Raw genomic sequence first — 16,561 nt, 5'->3', positions numbered from 1 at the left:
TTGTATTGCATCTGCAACATGGAGAAATGTCACTATTACTAATATTACAGATCTATCTCTATTATCGTAGCGTAGAGGCTAAAATTACGATAGTATTATATCAATAAATTGGTCATTATCTAATGGCAATTACATCTAAAAGAGAATGATAAATATCCTTTGTTTGAATTTTCCGATTGTATCCAATGCAAAAGACAGGCCAAATTGTACCACTATTATATGATTTGAACATTTTAATTCCAGTCATTTAAGCTGTTTGTTTATATATTAAAATGGGAAACGCAATTTTGATTCTGATATTCAAACTATCAGATACCTTTATGGAAGCGATAACAGTAAGGGAGACTAAAGACCAAAACTTCTACAACCAGAAGTTAAGGCAAATGTTTAACGAAAAACAAGACGTATCCATCCACACCATTGATAGTGCTCCTACCAATCTCAGTGATATATTTCATTAAAATAATTCAAGTCCACAGGATTTTTTTCTTTTGAAGTCAATAACTTTGTTCTCATCCGTGTTGGTTTGACAAAGATATTAAATCTTTTCATATCATGTATTTTAATTATCTCTCCAGTCATTTGTGAAATAATTGTCATGTAAAACAATGCCGGATGCATCAAATTAAGATTTTATTGAAGTTTAATTTTGTCTTGATATCGTGCGTCACGGAGGCATGTATCAAGCTATTATGTTCGACTTTAAAAAAAAAAACAACGAATAACACAAATTGGTTTGAAACAATATTCTGTTAAATTTATTACCAGAAACATTTGTATGGAATATATATATACCTCCCAGCTAACGCGATACAGTGCAACAAAAGAAAATAAGGCCTGAATTTCAAGTAATGATTTTCAGGAAAGACAGTCAATCCTTTTGAAGGAAATAAGATACTTACACATGTAAATATATCTATGTTAAGAAAACATATTTGACATTGGTCAAATGGGTCGAAATTGTGGAAAATTTTGACTGCAGTTGACGTGACGATACACAAAAATGGAAATTCAATGCTCGTAATGTGGGTGGATGATTTGTTTGTAATTTTTAAAATATCTATATTTGGTTAAAAACTGCTGAATATTTTCTAATTACTTGGTGTCTTTTCTGACGAATTTGTGTTATTGTCTCATTCGTAGAAAAACTCATTCAAATAATATTCAATTATACATTGTTTCTTTTGTACCCCCGTCGATTTCCATATTGGAACAATCCTATTTACATCCTATGGTGGCCGGTTAAGGCCATTTCGCGTTTTCGCGTTTTCGCCCATCATATTCTATAGAGCGAAAAGTCGAAAACGCGAAATCGGAATGAAAAAAAGTTTCGCGTTTTCGCGTTTTCGACTTCGCGTTTTTCGCGTTTTTGCTCTATAGAATACGCAGGGCGAAAACGCGAAATGGCCTTAACCGGCCACCATAACACCCTTCTGTTTGTGGTTGAATTATGACAGTCATAAAGACAAGAAGCTTGACTAAGATTATATAAATTTCATATTTTTAAAAGATTTGATGAATATTATTTCACTATACTTTAAATGTCAGCTTGGCCTTGGGAGTCTTGGAATTATTTTTGTCTACAACGCAATCAAACAGAAAGGCAACATATCTGCACAGCTTAGTCAATCATAACACTTTGCCACTATGTTACAATTTCTATTAGTTTTCCTTCATAGTTACCGAAAAATAGGGGTATTACAGTGTCCACATTCGGTCATTCGCCCACCAGACAACACAAGTCTGTGTTCTCAAATAAGTATCAAGTGATTTGTTATTACAAAATAGCGGATTGGTAATTGACTCTTATCTAACCCTAGGTAATCAAGCTGATTAGAATTAGTATAACTCAATGTTCATATTATTAAAAGGTTATATCTACTATTATTACTGGTTTGAAAATTTGAATTTATTGTTTAATACCTTACACATTTTACAAGTTATATTGCTCTTCAACTGTTTCGGTTTTATACATCCTTGGCTTTCAAATGTTCGGCTTTGAGCGTTCCTGATGAAGGTAAATCCAGAAAAGCGCTTTGGACGCATTAAATTTATAACGTGTTGTTTTCATTTTTTTCTTTAGTTCTTAGATCTCTTTTTTAGCTCACCTTTCCAAAGGAAATGTGAGCTTTTGCCATCACTTGGCGTCCGTCGTCATCCGTCGTCGTCCGTCCGGTGTAAACTATTTCAAACATCTTCTCCTCTGAAACTACTGAACCAATTCCAACCAAACTTAAGCTGGATGATTCTTAGGGTATCTAGAATAAAGATTTTGTTTTATTTTCTGCTTCGTCAAAAAAACATGGCCGCCATGGCTAAAAATAGAACATAGGGGTAAAATGTAGTTTTTGGCTTACATCTGAAAAACTAAAGCATTTAGAACAAATCCGACATGAGGTAAAAATGTTCATTAGGTCAAGTTCTATCAGCCCTGAAATTTTCAGATGAATCTAACAACCCATTGTTGGGTTGCTGCCACTAAATTGGTAATTTTAAGGAAATTTTGCAGTTTTTTGTTATTATCTTGAATATTATTATAGATAAAGATAAACTTTAAACAGCAAAAATGTTCAGCAAAGGAAGATCTACAAATAATTTTAATGACCAAAATTGTCAATTGACCCCTTAAGGAGTTATTGCCCTTTAAGGACAATTTTACACAATTTGTTTATCATGTTTTCTAACTTTAAAAAATCTTTTCTCTGAAACTACTGAACCAAATTAAACCAAACTTAAGCTGAATGATTCTTAGGTTATCTAGAATAAAGTTTATGTTTTATTTTCTGTTTCCTCAGAAAACATGGCCGCCATGGATAAAAATAGAACATAGGTTAAAATGCAGTTTTTGACTTATATATGAGTCTCGAAAACTAAATAAAGCATTTAGAGCAAATCAGACAAGTAGTTAAAGTATTCATTAGGCCAATGTCTCCTGCCCTGAAATTATCAGCCAAATTGGGTATCTGATTTTAGATTATTGCCCCTGAATTGATGATTTTAAGGAAATTTTGCAGTTTTCGGTTATCTTGAATATTATTATAGATAAAGATAAACTGTAAACAGCAAAAATGTCCAGCAAAGTAAGATCTACAAATAAGTTAAATGACCAAAATTGTCAATTGACCCCTTAAGGAGTTATTGCCCTTTAAAGACAATTTTTTTTTCACAATTTGTTCATCTAGTTTGCTTACTTTAAAAAAATCTTCTCCTTTGAAACTGCAGAATCAATTTCAGCCAAACTTGGGCTGAGTGATTTTTAGAGTATCTAGTATAAATTTTGTATTTTATTTCCTTGTACGTCAAGAAACATAGCCAATATGGCTAAAATGGAACATAGGGGTAAAATGCATTTTTTTTGCTTTTGAAGAAAATATGAAAGATACAAAGAACATTTAAATGGCATTTTTTTTAAGCCACTCATTAATATATAATGGAAAGCAAAAATAATCATTGATGAAAGATTTAAGCAAAAAATTACAGGTGAGCGATTCAGCTCTGGAGAGCCTCTTGTTTCTTCTATCGGCCTAATTCAACTTGACAGTTAGTAAAAGATGAGAGAAATTTAGTCTCAAATGGTTGATGAAAATCAAATTAACCCATTTCGCGTATATTTTTCATGTATTGGTTCAAGGTTCGTTATATTGTAAAATGTACTTTGTGTTGGGTATCTAAATGGTTCTTTGTTTGTTGGCCAAAAAAACAAAGGTCAATGAAGGTAAACATAATGTGATTCAGAAATGCAGAGTTTTTATCAAAAGTGCAACCTCAAATTATTTATTAAGCTTTTTTTTTCAAACTACGCATACATCAGACTGAATCTAATAATCTATAACGATTGACAAATTAGCCTAACAACATGAAAATCTATGTGCATTTAATTTTTTTTATCAAACAGACAAACACTTAATATAAAAACTCTCCTATGATATAAAAAAAAACCCACATGGTATGGAATGTAATATGGTTTTGATAATAGATCAATTATCTCGATGGTTGGAAGTTGAATGTGACTTTTATATTATAGAATCTGACTGGTACGGTATACTCAGAAAAGGCTAATTATTATGCGTATGCTGTTGCTTATTACCATATGTATACAATATGTTTTTTGAAAATTACAGTGTAAAATTACGAGCTAGAACCCCTTTTCGTCTCATATTATTAGCGTTCCTCGTTTACCGCGTAAAGGATAAGATTTTTACTCTTGTGAAATCCGCATACATAAAACCATTCGTCTTATGTATTAGATTTTCCATCTATCAAAGGCCCAATCTAGTTAGGAGATAACTGTATTGTATTTTAAGCTCCGACGGCATCAATTGGTGATTTGATGGTCGCAAATTTAGTTTACTGGAGACACGTTAGCGGAAATAAGTGTACTTGCTTCGGTTTGTTTGTCTGTTGTCAATCTTTTAAATCGATTTATGAAAAATTTCTTCACTGTGCGATTACCATAAATTATTGCTGTTATAGTTATACAGTTTTATGTAAACTACAAACGAACGAACGGATTTTGAAAGAGAAACCTCATTCGACAAAGCAAAATATAGCTCTAAATAGTTGTAGAAAGTCGCAGTTATGAATTTTATTCGGAATTGATATTCGCTTCATTAAATTTTACATTAAATTATTATCAGAGGAGTTATATATTTTAATAAAAAAAACACTTTAATGCAGATTTACGACAAAGTGCAAACATAATAAGCAAATTTAAAAATTCATTCAACTAAAATACTCAATACACTTAGCGTCATGACAATTTATCCCAACCATTGTGTAAAAGGATAACATGTCAAAAAATTGATAAAAGTATACTCTAATATTTTTGATAAAGAGATTTAGTAATTTACAAACGTCAATTAAAAATTCTTTTTGAAGTAATTTTCAAATTAATTTATAACTGTGATAATTAATGTAAAAATAATATAAATGTTATATCTGAGATAGTTAATTGATTTGTACTTCATTTGGCTGAATTTATTCAATGTATAAATGCACTGCTATAACAGCTAAATGTACCATCAATATCCTTGTCAATGTGGGTGGAAAGACGAATACTATCGTTCAATGAAATTAAATTATGACAGCGACGTGGAAAAAGTCGATGAAAGTCATTAGATTGGTTGCAATTCAAAAAGGACATACAAGTCATATGAAACGAGTTTCTTGAAATTATAATGTTAAGAAAATTATTAAACAAATGCATGTATTTTTACTGAACTTAGTCCTCTTTGTACCGTCTTTTACATTTATTACGAATCCATAACATATAATCGACAATAAATATTTCATTCAGTCTGATAATTAACTTCTGTGTTTTATTGCCGAACGGGACCTTAATAAACAATCAACACAGAATCATGAAGCACGTGAAAAATAAGAGAGACGAAAGACTTTTATATTTGTTAATTAAACTTTTTCATAACAGTTGTTAAATCATTTGTTGTATTAAAATTTTACTTTCAGAATCAATTAACACTATCTTACTTCGACGTTTGTTTACCTTTTCTTTCATCACGGGTTTTCCCTCGCATTTGCGTTGTGCGGTTGCAAAGTACTAACCAGAGGTATTGTGGTAAAGGTTAATGTATACCAAAAAGCTATATACATGTCGAACACTAATCCAGATGTCAATATCGTCGATATCGACAATGTCCACACGCTATCGAATCAATATCAACGAACTTATACACTCATGACAAAACCTGATCTCCATATCGTCGATATCGAAAATATCGACTCGATATCATGCAGGCATTAGTGTTGCTCTTTATTGAATACTGTACGGTGACCTATAGTTGATTAAATCCTCATTTTTTTTGTGTCTTGTGGTTTGTTGTCTCATTGGAAATTGTATAACATTTCCTTATCTTAACATTCAATGAAGGTACCCTCCTTATTTTTTACATTGCAAAATTGCAAAAATTTGATAAAGAAACATAAACTAAACTATATTAAATGAATAGAGAACATCATGAAGTATTTTTTTAATTGTCGATAATAAATTGATATCGACAGCCCAAACAAATAAACCAGGAGAAACTAAATTGTTTTATGGATTACTGCATCAGATACTGTGGATTCATTTTTATTCGCGAATACCAATTTTCGTGAATAAAAGACAAATTATATTTTCGTGGATATTTGATTTCGTGGTTTAACAAAAGTCTACATACAAGCCTTTAAAAAAATTGTACTTCGTTAAACATTTAAATTCGTGGTACACCTGTATCCACGTAATCCGCGAAAATTGGTATCCCACGAATTCTAATGAATCCACAGTAAGCATTTGGAACATGAACATAAGACGAAGAGAAGACTGGCTATATCGATTATCGATTCGATATTGTTGATATCGACACTTGTTTTAAACGTATAAAAGTAAACAAAATACATGTAAGAGTAAACCATTGAAGGGAAATTCTAATTGTCAGTAATTGCGATACTGACATCATAAACAGATGATTTAGACGAAGAGAAGATTGTCGATATCGAATTGTTATCGACAACTAAAACAGTTAAACAACGAAACGAAATGTGCCAGGTATTAAATTAAGCTGACAACATGGAATCGATATCGATGGCTGATGTTGTGTTTGCTGCGACACATATAGTAAAAAGTGCATATTGATATCGATACGATATCCTCGATGTTGTCAATATCGAAACTACATCGTGTCTTGGACATACCTCGCCGAAGTACTAACGAGAGGTCTCGCGGTAAAAGTCTCTGCATACGGAAAAGCTACCGTCGAATTAGAGTTCGAGAAGACAACTATTCAATAGTAGTACATTTCGGAAGATTTTGAAAAGAAAGTCCATGTACACGTGTTTTATAGGACTTGTAAAACTTCAAGTTTTGTTGTCGCAGCAAACACAACATCAGCTATTCAAGTATATAAAACATAATCAACTCTTTTTTAATTTGAAGTATCATATGACTTTAATTTAGGTATGGAAAAGTCCATGATTTGCTACTAAATTCCAAAAATATAATTTGGACCAAATTATAGTTGGAGGTACATAGTTAGATACTAGAACTTCTACGCAAGTTTCACAGCAAACTAGTGTCTGGTTTAGGGGAGTTGTTGATACAATTAAAAGTGCAGACGGACGAACGGACAAGACACTCATGATTCAGTCAGCGGGATATGAGATAAGTTAAATACTAATTGTCCAATAAATAATCGTTCCGCCTGGTCAAAGTTAGTTTTTTGTATTAACTCTAAAATATCAGGTTTTACGGAAGATAAAGGAACGAGCACTAAGTAGAGGTTTTATTGGTTTCCATCTGTCAAAACTCAGCATTCAAAAATGTATAAAAATAAAAATAGAATGATTGTCTATATGTACATCGTCGGAAAATATTAAATTTATTTGTACGAGGTTTAGAAACAGGACGAAAAGCGAGGCTCGCCGAGCTTTTCTCATGTTTCGTAGCTACAGTAATTTCACTCACCATTTCATTGCATATAAGAAAACAACCATCACCGGAAGTTAACCAAGCAACATTTTACTCTTTATTCGTGTTTACAAGCTTTAGTAACAAGGTCACCTCAATATTCCAAATATTTTATAGGAACACCAAGTAAAAAAGGAATGGTGCTTTGAGACACCCCAGATATATTTTTATAACCCAGACAAAATTTTCTGCAGTGAAATGCAGGGTTGATTTCCTACAACTGTCAAACTCAAGAGAACATTTTATTCGACCCTTTTTTTAAACATGAAAACGAAAGTGACGTACTATGTTTTGATGGTATTACACCTGCATGTTTACATTCCAATTTTTGACTTTTGATTTATCACATGTGCGATTGAAACGATTGGAGCATTGTATGCAATACAAATTATGTGACATAAAAAAGGCAAAACTTATTTCAGAGGGGCATGCGGACAAAAAAATTCAGGTAGCAATATTTTTGTTTATTCTGAAAAGAAATCTTCTCCAAAACAGGAGTGGTAAAATGGTAAAATCTGAAGAACAAAGAATTAAATTGGGGTGGCCTTAGGTGCAAAATTTACGCTGATGTTTTGTGGGAACATAAATCGCAGGTCGTAAATTAGAACATGAAATGTATCTTAATGTGTTTGTCTATTTGTAAACTTGATGTTGACGGCAGAATTTTGTAGTCTGTAAAATTTATTCAGCTTTTCTAAACTAGGGGCCATTTTAAAACAGCTTGACATACTACATTGTTTCTATTGGTATAAATATTGATTTTGTTATCAGTAAATTAAAACCATACTAAATATCATTGTTATACACATATGCACATTCACGGTACTACAATCTGTCGATACCGATATCTTAAAGGTCATGTTTTTCTCTGACTTTTAATGACGTCTTTACATTAAATCCATTGGATGTTGAATGTGTACTGGTTGATTTTTATTAGTCTTAGATACATGATCTTTTTTATTAGTTGTTAATGGCTTTGAACTAGCTGTCAGTAACTGCGAGTACTCTCAGTTCTGTACTTAGTGTCTTGTTTTTGTGAGGGATGTATAAATTTTTCTCAATTGAATTGTTTTATATTCTTCATGTCGGGATCTTTCATATCGGACAATATGGTATGGGTTTTGTTGAAGGCCGTACGATTGCCTATAATTTCTTACATCCACTTCATTTGAACTTTGGTGGATAGTTATTTCATTGGGAATCATACCACATCTCCTTATTTTTATAAGCATAGACAGTTGTCTGTTGTTGAAGACGTATCTTGATTTCTTATTTTTGAAGAGTTAATGTGTCGTCGACGTTTACTCTGCTTCGTCATTTTCAGTAAGCAAATTATTGTTAATCACAGATCTAAAGCATTTGCAATGTCATGTTCGTACATAAGAGTCTGACAACTGTTTTTAACCGTCAAGATGTTTACGTCATCAAAATCGATGACTTTGTATGACAGTTTGCTGTTCTCCTACCTTGAAAAATTAAAGCAAATAAAAATAAATGCATTTAGTCTGCTAAAAGAGGGAAAGAGTATGGGTTAATGGAATTTGCATTACGTTTTGTTTACATAAGATGATAAAAGTTAGTTTTAATCAAACCTAATCATTAAGCAAATATATTCACCACAATTTTAATTAAGGTGCATTAATTAAAAGGAGTACAATGGGTTCTTTCAGAGCCATGTTAATGTGGTGTTTAAAGAAAAGTTATTGATTATGGTAATAGAACTTTCTTTCAATCAAAGATTGTATACAAGTTGATGTTTAGAGCATTTGTAATATTGATCCTGAATCCTGAATCTCAAATACAGCAAAAAAATGGCGACTATATCAAAAGTATATTTTAGTACACATACACCCAAAACAGACTAAGAGACATGCGTATATTCAAACATTAAGCAATGATTCTGAAACAATTACTAGTAAACGCTTGCCCATAGGTATCCATTGAAATTATTCTAAACAGAGAAATGTTTGATTGCTGTAATTCAAGGATATTAACTTTGGGAAAGCATGACATGGATGACTTTCATCTCATAGAGAATAATTGCTATATTAAACATATAGCTTGACAAACCTCCATTTAAAAAAACTTCAGCAAGTAACGGATATGAAAGGGTTGTTCATGTTTTTTCATTATATTTTTTTTTATTGTTTGTTTGGAGGGTGGCGGAAATACCTTCTCAGTGTTGTCAATGTATTAGACAATTCTATTCACAATGGATTTACAGTGTTTCAGCTCCCAAGTATGGGTCACATTATAGGCTTGTTTATTATTTTTGAAAATAAGGACAAATGGTTAAATGCAGGTTGATAATTTAACGGTATCACTGCCAAGAATGCGAATTTCGACAATAGATGTCCTTTCAATGATGCTCGAAGCCAACATATTTCAAAACCAAATCCTAATAGAAACGTTGGAGAAAAGGACCAAAAATCATTTCAAAACTTATACAAGGAATCAAAGTTATGCATTCCTATGGATTTCTAACTATTTTTCTAAGTTAAAACAGAGAACTTCAATAAAGCAATATCCGTATTGTCATGCCAGTACCAAAGAACAGAACGAATGGTAAACTACATATTGTCGTTCTTAATAGCCGTTATAGTTAACTTACAAATGTAATCTTTTTTTCTGGATCAATTTGATGGTATCTATCGATCCAGTTGTTTTAGAAGAGACGATATCGCTAAATCCTCTGAAATCGCTCATCGAATTGATTACACAATATTCCTGAAAACCCTGTTAAGTACTACTTAATACCTTCTGAAGAACAGCTCTTACAATTTACCTTTTTTTGCAGACATAACTCCTCTAAAACTACGAAAAGGGCCTAAAGCTATATATATGATAAGAAGTATGAGATGGCTCCTCCAATCACCGTATTTCAATACTGATAATCACATCCAAAGAAGAAGGTACGGTAAGGCCACTCTTTGGCCCCTTAAATGTGGGAATCAAATAGAATTGTAAATCTATATATCCAAATAACGACCTTCAGCTTCATGAAGTCTGTCCGATTTCAGATTTTATACTTAGGAATTTTGTTTTACATACTGGCATTAGGTCTTCAAACTTCTTACATTGAGTGCATAACAGTAAAAGCTGTCAGTATAGCCTCATTGTGAGAATCAGGTCATTGTTATATAGATATGAACAACAACATTACCCTTAAAGATGTTTTGCTACAAAATGAATTGTACAAAGATGATGGTGTGTGTAAAGTATCTTTTTGAGTAAAGTTGTTGCTCATATATATTTTGACCAAAAAAATCAGAAGCCGTCATCGATAAGGATTGATTACTTGATGTTTGCAACACATGGGAAATAATTCACGAATATTCAAGATGAGATCAAGTAAACAGTAAATCCTATGAGTAGGTTCTGCGAAAGGACCGGGATGAATGGCTGGAAATTTGGCTGACACTGGACCATATCCATGTCCGCCTTTTTCAGTCAATCAAATAAAATTGTTAAAATCGAACTTGACCAGAATTTTGTTATGATAATGTGTAATACATGTAAGCAACATTGTAGATTTTGAAAAGCGGTTCTCAGTATTCCGCGACCCTAAATGATTTGAAACATCGATTCGACCGCCGTATTTACCCAAATTATCTACTGGTTTCCTCCATCAATAAACACGAGCTTTAACAATGATGAATAGTACTAAATGAAAATTATACCGGTATATATGAACACCAGATCTCCCATTCAAGACCCTACATCGTAAGTCGACTATTGATTATAATTGATTGTGTATAATTGATCAACATATAATTGATCAGCATATAACATGATTAAAACCTTAAAACAGTTATTATTCGACGTATCAAAGATCAAAAACATTAAAAACACATTACAAAGTTTGTTTTTGACATAAATTGAACTTAAAGATGCGTTTTAGTCTCATTAAGTTATCAATCAATCGGTAAATCATTGATAATTTTGGTGGCAAAGATCAATTTATTGTGATAATTTTAGAAACTACAAAGAAAATTCAAAACGGAACGTCCCTTAGCAAATGGCAAAATCAAAAGCTCAGGCATATCAAACGAATATATTCCTGATTTGGTACAGGCATTTCCTTATGTAGAAAATGGTGGATTAAACCTGGTTTTATAGCTAGCTAAACTTGCTCTCTTGTATGACAGTTGCATAGAAAAACCTTTTCATGGAAAATTAATATGCTAATATAAAGGCCTAGTCTAAACAATTGACAACATTTGGAACGTATTTTGTATAAAACCTCCCTTAAATCGACAGGAGATACAAAGTCTTTCCTTATCCTCAATAAAGTTGACAGGATATGCTACTATTTTAATAATTCCTCCTTTACTTGACAGCTCTTATTGCGTGTGTAATCCCTCTCGTTATAATTGACTGGACATACTGCACGTTTAAGAAAACTTCCTATAATTGACAGGATATGATACGTAATTCCAAACCCTCCCCTTTACATGACATGACACGCTAAGTGTTTCAAAACCCTCCCCGTATTTTATGGGACATACTACGCTTGTTACTCTCCCTGTAATAAACAGGACTTCCTACGTGTTTCCTATCCATATCCTATTATTAATAGGACATACGAAATTTTTCGTAATCTTTCCTGATAGAGAAGTCTTTCAGCTTGTTTCATTACCATCCCTTTCATTTAAAAGACAAGCTACGTGTTTCATTTATTTATCCATATCGCTATAATTAACATGCCCTGCTACGTGTTTATAACCATCCCTTTAACTGACAGGGCATGCTTCGTGATTGAAAACCCGCCATTTAACTGACACTATACATGCTACGTGTTTCATCACTTTCGCCATAACTAACATGTCGACCATGCTACGTGATTTAAAGCCCGCCATTTAACTGACTGGATATGCTACGTGTTTCATCACTATCGCTTTAACTGACATGTCATTCTACGTGATTGAATACACGCCATTTAACTTACTGGATATGCTACGTGTTTCATCATTATTGCTTTACCTGACATGTCATGCTGCGTGATTGAAACCCCACCATTTAACTGACAAAATATGCTACGTGTTTTATTACTATCACTATAACTGACATGCTATGCTACGTGATTGAAAATCCGCCTTTTAGCTGACTTTGTTCATCAATATCGTTATAATTGACATGCCATGCTACGCGTTTATAACCCTCCTTTTTAACTTACATGAAATGCTACATGATATATAATTCCACCATTTAACTGACAGAATAAATTATGCTACGTGTTTCATCACTAATGCTATAACTTAAAAACACGTTATAGCTATAACGAAAATTACACATTATAGCTATAACGGAAAAGACACATTATAGCTATAACGGAAAAGACACATTATAGCTAAATCTTATAAGAAACATTATAGCTAAATCTTATAAGAAACATTATAGCTATCACTATAAACACAGGCTGTGTTTGGATATACGCCTAAGGCAGCCTATGGTTACCCATAGGTATCTTTGGGTACCAATGGTTTGATATTTTGATATATAGAATATCAAACCAAAGGTACCCATGGATAACCATAGGCCACCTCTGACGTATATCCAAACACAGCCACAAATAGAAAACCTAAATATTGATCTACACGAACTTCATCAAATCCGGCATGACATTACATGCTACGTATTTAATATCAGCCTAAAATTGACATGTTAAGCTACGTGTTTCATCACTATCACTATTATTGACATGACATAATACACAGTTAACTGACAGGATATGCTTCGTGTTTATAGCCTTCCAAATAACTGGTATGACGTAGATACGTGTTTACAAGACCTACATTGCATAGATATATGAGGCTGCGTTCACTGGACGGTATCTTCCTGGAATGCCTACATTTTATAAAATATCTACTTCTCGAATGCCAACAAAATAAGTTGAATAGATGTTGTTTAAGTGAATGGGTGTTGTTGTAGAACAAAATGTAATTATTAGGAAAAAGGTATTTTAAAGGTAAAAGTTATTTTGCAACTTAAAAATATACTTTTTTCAATAGAAAAAACAACATTCAAATGGAAGGGAATAATAATAAGAGAAATGGTATGAAATCTTAAAAAGTAAAAAAAAATGGAACAAATAAAATAAATAAGCTGCATTTATAGATGTTTTTTTTTAAATTACCGAAATTAACTCTTATTTAAAAAAAAAAGTAAAGTGACCATTCATGCTCAACATGATGGATATTCTAGCAAAAAATTAATAAATAATTGTTTTTACACAAGTCGTGGGAGTTTACAACGTCCCCTTCTGTCCAGACGTGGCTGCGAATTAATACTTCCCGCCCAATCAAACGGATACCGCACTTAGGCAAGGGTTTTACTGCCGGTCATACATGTGAGAAGTCCAAGAGTTACTAAATTTCTATTCTTCAGTCACCCTTGGGGTCTCTTTATTCTATATTTATCATTAATATGCTTTCACTGAGCTGTCAACAAGAGCTAAACGTTATTTTTTTATCAATCTTTCCACAAAAAAAGATTTCTACATTTTAAACAACAAGAAAAATAAATATTTATTCATTTCAAACAGAAAAAAGTAATATTAGTAATACTTTGATTTTTAATTGGAAGACTAAGCTAACCTGCACAAGTTATACTTACTGTTTGTTTTGACTACACTTAATTTTAATCAGACACTATTCCTTGAGTGCCAACATATTTTTACATGTATTCTATCGGGAGATCAAAGGATATAGGCATGTAAAACATGTATTGTATACACAAGTCTTATTGTTTACATCTTTAGAATGAAAAATAATCAATTGTTTTCCACTCGTTCAATTTTATATTCAGAAGTTAATTTACAGCTTCAAGTGTATTCAAAATCAACGCATTGATACTTTATAATTAATGTACAAAAATTCAGTTAAACTTGCTTCAAACTTGCTCAGGCCTCGGTGTGAACGCTGCTCAAGTCAGAAAACATTTCAACATAAAGTTATTATTGCAATTGCGCTTCGTTATAAAGTGTACCTGCACTAACTGTCTAATACATCACGAAACTCTCATGATGCCTGTGTAATAATACCTTTTAAAGTTAATTGCACTCGATTAAGCACCGACCAACCATCTTTTGGAGGCATGTTTTTTTTATGGCCCCCGCCGTAGCGGAGGAGGCATTAATTGTTACCCTTGTCCGTCCGTCCGTCGCGTACGTCCCCCAAAATTGGTTATCCGTTCTCTAACTTTAACTTGCCTCAACCAAATGTTATAAAACTTATACACAATGCTTATTACTACAAACGACAGATCAACTTCGAAATTGGGTGGCGTCACTTTTAGCGTTCATGAGTTATGCCCTTTATAAACATAAAAATTGCTGAATTTTTCTTTCCGTTCTCTAACTTTAGTTAAGATAAATATAGGAGACAGATTTGTAAAAGCAAATTTGCTTGTTTCTGAATCCTTAATATTCATTTCAATTGTATCATATCGTTTTTTGTGATGAATTATCTGAATAAATATTGTTTAAACTAACTTTAGTTTGCCTCAACCAAATGTTATGAAACTTATACACAATGCTTATAATCACAAAACGGCCTTAACTACGTGAATCCTGCATTTGTATGTGGAGGTTGACTTATGCATATTTACAAGCGGGGGCATCTGTGACCCATAGATACATTTTCTATTTATTTCTAAATTGTTTGATTTGAAATTTCTTCTTCAAAAAAAAATTGTTTTAGAAGGGACGTGTAATAAAAAGGTTAACTACTGAAAATAAGCCAAAAGAAATCTCCATTGATAAACAAAAACATGTTGTTCCTGTATGTTAAGAACAAAAAAAGATTGCTTTAGATTACAATTGTAAAAAAAAAAATCGAAAACAAAATGTCCCCCCCCCCCAAAAAAAAAACAACAAAAAACAACAACAACAAGAAGATTAATGGTTAGTGTCTTCCTAAACACTACACGCTAATTATTATTAATATATGGAAAACTAAAACGAAAAGAAAAGGCAAAAACATACAATAATATGAAATATTATAAACACACCAAAGTTGTAATTACCTTTCTGGTTATAAGAAATCTGCTTTTCTGACTTCGTTTGTAGTCCTCCAAAAAAACTTGACTACGTTTCATTTTATAAAACTTGCAATTTATAACTTTATGAATTTCCAAACTATTTTAATTCCATTAGAACAAACCAATTATCATTATGTAATCCTAACGATTCCTTTAAAAAGCTTAGAATTTTTAATTATGTCATCTGTAAAAATTTGGCCCATCGAATACTTTTTAAAAAAATCATTAATGCATATTTGCACTCATGTGAAGATGTGCAAAGTTTTTTCCACGAAGTTCCATGACTGTCAATTCATTAATTAAGATGTGAAAGCATTTGTGTTTATTCAATCAATTTCAATATCATCAATTTTTCTCGTTCCCCGTTTACTCCTTTGAAAGCGGAAACCAGCTAAGAATTTCGGGTAGAATCGGATACTCAATCATAGTTGAAGCTAAGCAAATATATGTAGGACGATGACGACTGATCTGGCTTTTTTGTATTTTTCTTGATCATTCAACTGGCAAATGCTGCAACTGATTGAAAATCGACCATGTAACCTCATCATAGTACTCAAATATTTGAAATCAAGAGAAGTCTAAATCTAAAATAAAAGACGTTTGCTTACCTTGCTATTAGAACGTGTCACCTCCATAGTTAAAACATATATGGTCTTTATGTGTGACATGTATATATAATATAAATATAAGTACTAAAAATCAAATGTCAACACAGCATTATGGAATTGACCATTCAATAGATGATAAGCTTTGTCATTTTGCGAGACAGCTTTATGAAGATTGGCTGTCTTTGAAAGATATTGTATTCATAATAATAATGTAGCAGATACAACAATTCTACTGAGATTTAAAATTGATCTTTAGTTTTTTAGTCGATTCGAAATACCACAATCGACATTAAAACATGTTCTAAATCAGGAGTAGTATTGATGTTCCTAATAGAAAAATACAATAGGAACTTGAAATAATAGTCAAGGGTTAGGTCCTTATGTAAATTTGCTTAATTTCAACAGGATCTCAAGGAAAAGTTTCAATTGATCTTATTCAGAAAACGCATGG

The 16,561-nt window shown here is 32.2% G+C and overlaps 1 protein-coding gene across 1 annotated transcript in view; it reads right to left on the bottom strand.

Moving 5' to 3' along the window:
• Positions 1-15,614, bottom strand: part of LOC127734368 (cys-loop ligand-gated ion channel-like) — a 34,405-nt gene extending 18,791 nt beyond the window's left edge. Inside the window, exon 1 of the mRNA XM_052244204.1 lies at positions 15,488-15,614. Coding sequence (XP_052100164.1) covers positions 15,488-15,559 — 72 coding nt within the window. The 5' untranslated portion in view covers positions 15,560-15,614. The remainder of the gene's footprint in view (positions 1-15,487) is intronic.
• Positions 15,615-16,561: the final 947 nt, after the last annotated feature.

This window comes from Mytilus californianus, unplaced genomic scaffold (assembly GCF_021869535.1).
Source record: "Mytilus californianus isolate M0D057914Y unplaced genomic scaffold, xbMytCali1.0.p SCAF_3, whole genome shotgun sequence".
NCBI classification, from domain to species: Eukaryota; Metazoa; Mollusca; class Bivalvia; order Mytilida; family Mytilidae; genus Mytilus; species Mytilus californianus.
The sequence above is the reverse complement of the archived record's forward strand: the minus strand, read 5'-3'. Positions and strand labels throughout refer to the sequence as shown.